The 8,205-nt window shown below is 43.6% G+C and overlaps 1 protein-coding gene across 2 annotated transcripts in view; it reads right to left on the bottom strand.

Annotated features, from left to right (window-relative positions):
• Positions 1 to 293: 293 nt before the first annotated feature.
• LOC139154730 (battenin-like) overlaps positions 294 to 8,205 on the bottom strand; it is a 19,226-nt gene continuing 11,314 nt past the window's right edge. For both annotated transcript variants that reach the window (XM_070729651.1, XM_070729652.1), the window contains exons 11-16: positions 6,710 to 6,759; positions 5,943 to 6,011; positions 5,785 to 5,840; positions 4,396 to 4,489; positions 2,627 to 2,767; positions 294 to 998 (exon numbers count right to left, since the gene is read on the bottom strand). In XM_070729651.1, the coding sequence (XP_070585752.1) occupies positions 879 to 998; positions 2,627 to 2,767; positions 4,396 to 4,489; positions 5,785 to 5,840; positions 5,943 to 6,011; positions 6,710 to 6,759 (530 nt within the window). In that variant the 3' untranslated portion in view covers positions 294 to 878. The remainder of the gene's footprint in view (positions 999 to 2,626; positions 2,768 to 4,395; positions 4,490 to 5,784; positions 5,841 to 5,942; positions 6,012 to 6,709; positions 6,760 to 8,205) is intronic.

The following is an 8,205-nucleotide window of genomic DNA, read 5'->3' as shown; positions in this document are numbered from 1 at the left end:
TTTCTGGTGGGCCCGGTAGGCTTGTTTTTCACCCTCCTCAGGCTCCAGAGGCTATCCTGGAGCCTGAGGAGGGCAAAAATACCCTCCCCCATTCCCCCGGAGTCCCTCTGGAAGCTGAAAATGCCCTCCCAGAGCCTCCTCGTGAGACGAAAATCAGCTGGTCGGTGTGCACATGTGTGCTGGAGCTGAGCTAGGGCAATAGCTGGCGTGCCAGCAGATATGGCTTCGTGCCATTGGTTCGCCATCACTGACTTAGAGAGAAAATTCAAGACATAGAAACTGAGGCAAAAACATTCAAAAGGCTAACAAGTTTATTCTGCTCAAGGTAAATGCTAACAGTAAAAGTGCTAGCCCGACTGCTTGGTGTGGCACACTCAGGCTAACCGAGAGCGGCAACGTCTGTACCCTTGACAACTCCTTATATAGTCGTGACAGAACGGTTGCCACCAATCAGCTTGTAACAACAGCCTGGGGTCAGCTGAGGACCTAAGGTAAGCCTGGACACAGCAGTTGAAGTAGTTTTATTTACTATTTAGCTGGCATTTTCTCTCTATAACATGATTCCATCCAACAGCAACCAGCAAGTGGTTAATGCCTTCAACCCTGATAAATCCTATACAACGTAAAGAGGAAAAAACACAACCTCAGCTGTGTTTTTGGTGGCTCATTAAAACTGTCTAATTTCCCCAATCAGAATGTTCAGGAAATTAAATCAAGAGGATAAATCCCTAGCAGCTTCTGATATTCCCTTTTTCTTGTGCTTGAAGGTCGGCCAATAAACAACCAAGAGCTTCCCACCCATACAACTGAGTATCAGCAATTGAAGACCAAAGGTATAGTACGCCAAGACAACTGTTGATTCCTTTGGAAAACAGACTTCAACGCAGGTGACAGAAATAGTTGTGGACAGGGATGGCAATGGCCCCTGACAGCGAGATACCCAGAGTATCAGCTATGCAAGCTACTCCCATGGCAAATTCTCGATGTTCCGGCTTGCTCTGCATGGAAGAAAAGAGAGGGGGGAAATCATATTTCTCTGCCATGACACTGGATATGGATTTCTCGTCTCTGCAAAGTATAATACACACCTTCCTTCTGGCTTTTTAAAATGTGGCACAATACTGTTCGGCTGTGGCGAGGGGGACGTTTGCCCAGGTTCGCCTGGTGCGTCAGTTGCGGCTCTATTTGGACCGGGAGTCATTGCTCACAGTCACTCATGCCCTCATCACCTCGAGGCTCGACTACTGTAACGCTCTCTACATGGGGCTACCTTTGAAAAGTGTTTGGAAACTTCAGATCGTGCAGAATGCAGCTGCGAGAGCAATTATGGACTTCTCTAAGTATGCCCATATTACTCCAACACTCCGCAGTCTGCACTGGTTGCCGATCAGTTTCCGGTCACAATTCAAAGTGTTGGCTATGACCTATAAAGCCCTTCATGGCACCGGACCAGAATATCTTCGGGACCGCCTTCTGCCGCACGAATCCCAGCGACCGGTTAGGTCCCACAGAGTCGGCCTTCTTCGGGTCCCGTCGACTAAACAGTGTTGTCTGGCGGGACCCAGGGGAAGAGCCTTCTCTGTGGTGGCTCCGGCCCTCTGGAACCAGCTCCCCCCTGAGATTAGGATTGCCCCCACCCTCCTTGCCTTTCGTAAACTCCTTAAAACCCACCCCTGCCGTCAGGCATGGGCGAACTGAAACATCTCCCCCTTGCCTATGTTGTTTTGGTGTTTGATTGATTGTGTGCTTGTTTTTTATATATATTGGGATTGTTTTATGAATTTCTTAACTTAAAATTGTAATTGGATTGGTTGGTATTGGATTTGTCACTATGTACTGTTTTTGCCATTGTTGTGAGCTGCCCCGAGTCTGCGGAGAGGGGCGGCATATAAATCCAATAAATCTAATCTAATCTAATCTAATCTACGTGGTGTGTTTGATTAGGATTTAGCATAAGATGTGAAGCCGTCCACTGTAACTTAAACTCTATTTTATTTTTAACAAGCCATGGTTTAATTTATATGAAGCCAACCGCAGATGTTAGTATTTTGTACAAGTGACTGCTGGAAGAATTAGGTTCATTGAAAATATTTAAACTGAAGTTGGATAACCGAATATCAAAGTCTTTAAAGAAGTGAACTGTTCCTTCCTAGTTGAGGATTGTTCCCAAAGCTGAAATGGAAATATTTGTTTTTTCCTATACTGGTATAAGAGTTACCATTGAATTTGTTTGCAGAGCAGCCCTGCAAATCTTATAATAATGACATCTTTTATTCTAGGGGGGAGTAACCTTCTGGTCAAGAGTGACAATTTACCATTCTTTGGCCAGCTGAAACTGACTAGATCTAGGAAGTTACTCTGGTTAATTGTGAACGGTTATATTTAGAGCCTATGCTACAATTCTGATGTATTTCCTAATTAAAATGCGATGAGGTGATGTGGGCACTCTCTGGCCATTGTTAAGGTATTATGGTTAGCAGGATGTCAAGGACTATGAAGAAAAGGGCAATCATAGGATGTTTATTTGTTCTGCACATTTAAGCATGAGATGCTCTCCTCTGTCTCCCAGTATATGACTGATCTTCCATCTTTCCAATCCCATTTCTGTTTCTTCCCTCAAACTCACCTCTTCGCTGACACAATGGAAAGTGTTCACATAGCCAGCTCCTCCTAGCAATCCCTCATATAATATCAGCACAAAAACCAGAAAGATACTGGGTAAAAACATGTAGCTCACGGCAAACAGGAGAAACACCATATTCAGGCACTAGAGAACAAAAGAAAATTAGCCTGGTAAAACAGTAGCAATTTTCTGGAAGCCAAATCATAGACGAGAAACAGTTTACAGTGGCAGGTCACAGGTTATTCAAATAGAGACTCACTGGTTCTTTTTTGTTTTTAATCAGACCTTGCTCTCAGGTTTTTAAACTCATGTATCTTTCGCAAATATTAATAGCTTATGCCCCTGATGAATCTCTCCTGGTTGATTCCGACAGTTATTTATGATGTTAATAGAGCATTCAACTGTTTACTGTAGTCAGATTTTGTTATTTTTATTTGTTTGCCTGATGCAAACCATCTTGAGCCTATGAAAGTAGGCCGAATGTAAATAATTCTAATACAGTAACACCTCGTCTTACGAACTTAATTGGTTCCGGGAGGAGGTTCGCAAGGTGAAAAGTTCGTAAGATGAAACAATGTTTCCCATAGGAATCAATGGAAAAGCCAATAATGCATGCAAGCCCATTAGGAAAATCCAAAACATTAAGGCTTAAAAAAAAAAAAGCGGGGCTGGGGGGACAGACTAAGCTGAGGCGAACGAAGTGGGGGGAGGGACAGCGAGAAGTGGCAAGAGGTGGCAGTCCCAACGAAGCAAGGCGAAAAGAGCCTCTCTTGAGCTCCATGGGTCTTTCCCTCCCATTTTTGCCCACCCTGTCCTGCTCATTTCCCCCACACCTTTCTCCTCTTGAGCTCCATGAGTCCCTCCCGTTTTTGCCCACCCCGTTCTGCTCGTTTTCCCCACACCTTTCTCCCCTCTTGAGCTGCATGAGTCCCTCCCGTTTTTGCCCACCCCGTTCTGCTCGTTTTCCCCACACCTTTCTCCCCTCTTGAGCTCCATGAGTCCCTCCCGTTTTTGCCCACCCCGTTCTGCTCGTTTCCCCCACACCTTTCTCCCCTCTTGAGCTCCATGAGTCCCTCCCGTTTTTGCCCACCCCGTTCTGCTCGTTTTCCCCACACCTTTCTCCCCTCTTGAGCTCCATGAGTCCCTCCCGTTTTTGCCCACCCCGTTCTGCTCGTTTTCCCCACACCTTTCTCCCCTCTTGAGCTCCATGAGTCCCTCCCGTTTTTGCCCACCCTGTTCTGCTCATTTCTCCCACACCTTTCTCCTCTTGAGCTCCATGGGTCCCTCCTGTTTTTGCCCACCCCGTTCTGCTCATTTTCCCCACACCTTTCTCCCCTCTTGAGCTGCATGAGTCCCTCCCGTTTTTGCCCACCCTGTTCTGCTCATTTCTCCCACACCTTTCTCCTCTCTTGAGCTCCATGACTCTTTTCCCCATGCAGTTTGGAAGGGGGGAGTTTGTCGCTGGGATTCAAAGCAGCGCTGGCAAAAATGAAGGGAATCGAGGAGCCTCAGGGAAATCCTGGCGGCTGCTCGGGTTCGTAAGGTGAAAATAGTTCGGAATGAGAGGCAAAAAAATCTTAAAAACTGGGTTCGTATCATGAAAAGTTCGTATGAAGAGGGGTTCGTAAGACGAGGTATCACTGTACATAAATACAAAGCAAGTGAGAGGAGTGGAATAAATCTTATAGTCAAGAGAGGACCTGTTTTAAAAAGGTGGGAAGGAATCACTAAATGGAGAAGAAGGGGAAACGTTGGTCAGGAAATTTTTTTACCTGCAATATAGCCAGAAGCCATATTTTCCGGATCCGTATACAGCTAGCAGAGGAACGGGAGATAAAAACTCCTGCCTGATACAGCATTTGATACCTGCAAAAAGACAGTAAGAATTTGGCTCAAGCCACAATATGGTTGGTTAAATTGTTACTTCTCCATATGACTATACTAACCACAAATATTTAGATGTAGCACAAGCGTTTTCAAATTTATAGGTAGTCCTTGACTACCTATAAATTCCCTATTGACTGTGCTTGTCAGAGGTTGGCTGGGAAGGGTGCAGATGGTGATCACATGACCCCGACTGATCATAACCCTATGCTCTTTGCCAAGTGCTGAAATGGTGATGCTACAACGGTTGTTAGGTGAAATGACTGGTTGTAATTGATTTTCCCCCACTGCCGTTGTTGTCAACTCTGACCGAAGCCATTTTTGACAGCTTCTGTGTTGCCACACTGGGAACTGGGATTCTGTGGCCAAAACAAAATATTTTCTCTTTGGAACCAAGGACATTCTCACACCTAGTTGGAGGAAGGCAGAGTGATGTCCCCTGGCAGCCAAACCTCCCCTTGATTTATTTATTTATTTATTGGATTTGTATGCCGCCCCTCTCCGAAGACTCGGGGCGGCTAACAGCAATCATAAAACAGTGTACAATAATAATCCAATACTAAAACGATTAAAAACCCATTAATGTAAAAAACCAAAAATACATACAGACATACCATGCATAAAATTGTAAAGGCCTAGGGGGAAAGGGAATCTCAATCCCCCCATGCCTAGTGGCAGAGGTGGGTTTTAAGTAGCTTACAAAAGGCAAGGAGGATGGGGGCAATTCTAATCTCTGGGGGGAGTTGGTTCCAGAGGGCCGGGGCCGCCACAGAGAAGGCTCTTTCCCTGGGTCCCGCCAAGCGGCATTGTTTAGTTGATGTGACCCGGAGAAGACCCACTCTGTGGGACCTAACTGGTCGCTGGGATTCGTGCAGCAGAAGGCGGTCCCTGAGATAATCTGGTCCGGTGCCGTGATTGGAACAATGTGACAGATTGTTTTGAGAAAGTGGGAAAACATTTACTTTTAATTAGGTGAAAACCACAGAAGTCTTCAGAGTCTGTTTTTACCAGATCTCTGCCGATATGATATTTCCAATAACGCTATTCTTTGAGGAATCTACCTGCCTTGGAGTTTTGCTAAGTATGGACTTATTACTTGGAACTCTGAACAGTTGCTAAACAAATGCCTGTAAATTGAGAGGTACCATGATCATTTTTCCTCTAGCAAGTAACATTCAGCTATGTTATTCAGTTTGGGATGAGGCTAAAGGCAGTTACAGTCTAACATATGGAAAGCACCAAGCAAAGTGCAGCTATTTTATCACTTTCCCACTTACCAGCGATATTGTTCCGCGTGATTTAAAGCTGTGTCTTGAAAATACAACAATTCAAACTGGGGAAAAAAACAAGGCAGAGAGTCAATGTTAAAAAACAACAACCAGAAAATGAAACAGCCCCCACCACCAATAAAGGAATGAGTAGTCATCCTACTTACCAGACCCTGGTTGATGAAGTATTCGGCAAAATACACGACAGACAAGGGGATGAGATATTTCAAAAGACCCTGAAAGAGACAAAGTGAACGGGTTCATTGTGTGAACAGCCAATTTGTTTTAAGAAACCACACGTGCATATGTGTATGTCTGTGTATGTACACACATATACATCATATATACATACATACACACACACACCAATTATGTATGTATGTATGTATGTATGTATGTATGTATGTTTGTATGTATGTATGTATGTATGTATGTATGTATGTATGTATGTATGTATGTATATGGTTCAGGATAGAAGGGGGAATACATGGAGCAACCTCTCTTCATAATTACATGCCTGTGAGTAAGTTGAGCTGAGAGAAAACAAGTGACCCAAATTCACTCAAGGAGTTTCCATGACAGAAAGTGAAGTGAAACTTGAGTCTCTCTACTCTTAGTCCAGCAGGCCTCCATGTGCTTTTTTTTAATCCTCTTTTTTTCAAATCTAAGATGCTTCTAAGCTTTTATAGCACAACTGCCCTATCTTATTCACTAATATTTATAAAATGTATTTAAGTAATGTTCTTCCTTCTTGCCTTTTTCCACCATGTTTTTAATCCACCTTTTCCCAGAGAAAATCTATTAAGAAAATATTAAATAGCTACATAATATTCTTACATGAAAACATTGATCCCAACCTAACCACCAACAGGAACATATTTACACTCGCACAGCTCAAAAGGTTCTTCCCACCTTCTCAGGGCAGACTTCTTACCTTGGCCACCTGTTCTTTTTCCTGCAAGGTGAGCTGAGGTTTTTGTGTCACTGGAGCAAGAAGAGAGAAATTGAAAATTATAAAGAGGAAATTGAGTTTTCTTCTGAGAAGTATTCCAGAAATACACAAAGCTATGGGAAAGCACACAGCCAAAGAGTGACCGGATGTTAATTTTAATTAGCGTTGACTTACAACCAATTGCTTAGTGACTGAAATATGATAGATCTACTTTTGGGGGAGGGACTATGACTTGGATTTGAAGTCCTTATGTTCAAAGCCCCTCAATGATGTGATCATATTTTGGGCACTTAGCAACCAAGTTGTATTTACAGCTGTTTCAAGCATCTTCAAAAACCATCATTTACTTCCAGTTTTCAGCAAAACCACGCCCATCACAAACCCCTGATTTGCTTAATGACCATTTTTGCTTAACAACTAAACTGATTCACTTAATAACCGCTGCAAAAAAAGTCCAGAAAAATTGTGGCCGACCCATTTTACAACCATCACAAGTTACAATGGTGATGGGCAGACTCCATTATGATCGCAATTCGAGGAGTGTCTGTGCGTGGTTTGATTTGGAGCATGGGGGCTTTATAGGAAGGAATAGTTTCTCTAAGGAACAAAAATTTAGTACTCTCCCACCCCTGTGTTTGTGTTTTAAAACCTACAACTCCCCCTCCAAACATCGGGGGCACTAAGCAGGCTTCATGGTGTGGATGCAATAATTAATAGAAAAAAGATGACAAGATTTGTCATAAAATCATTTCTACTTTTGGCCTGAACAGAGGGTGTCACAGCGATGAATGCAGCAAAAGCATTTTTCAGAGTGAAAAGCTTTAAAGAGAAGAACATGCAGTTAAAAGCCCTACATGGCAATGGACCAGATTACCTCCGGAACTGCCTGCTACCGCACGAATCCCAGCGACCAATAAGGTCCCACAGAGTTGGCCTTCTCCGGGTCCCGTCAACTAAACAATGTCGTTTGGCAGGCTCCAGGGGAAGAGCCTTCTCTGTGGCAGCCCTGGCCCTCTGGAACCAACTCCCCCCGGAGATTAGAACTGCCCCCACCCTCCCTGTCTTTCGTAAACTACTCAAGACTCATTTATACTGCCAGGCATGGGGGAGTTGAGATAGCTTTTCCCCCTAGGCCATTACAAGTTATGCATGGTATGTTTGTGTGTATGTTTGGTTTTATAATAGGGGTTTTTAGTTGTTTTTTATTATTGGATTGTACATGTTGTGTTTATTATTGTTGTTAGCCGCCCCGAGTCTGCGGAGAGGGGCGGCATACAAATCCAATAAATTATTAAATTATTATTATCATTAAAAGGATGCAACAAAATGTACAATGCAAAATTGGTTCTGGTACATGGTGGATCATATTCAATTTGAGATTATGGACAAAGGGATGAATTCAGTTAATGGAACTGATTTGCGACAATTGATGGGACGATGGGACAAGGTAAGATGATATACGGTTAGTAGAATCCGAG

This window comes from Erythrolamprus reginae, chromosome Z (genome assembly GCF_031021105.1).
Source record: "Erythrolamprus reginae isolate rEryReg1 chromosome Z, rEryReg1.hap1, whole genome shotgun sequence".
NCBI classification, from domain to species: domain Eukaryota; kingdom Metazoa; phylum Chordata; class Lepidosauria; order Squamata; family Dipsadidae; genus Erythrolamprus; species Erythrolamprus reginae.
Note: the sequence above shows the minus strand (reverse complement) of the source record. Positions and strands in the feature narration are given on the sequence as shown.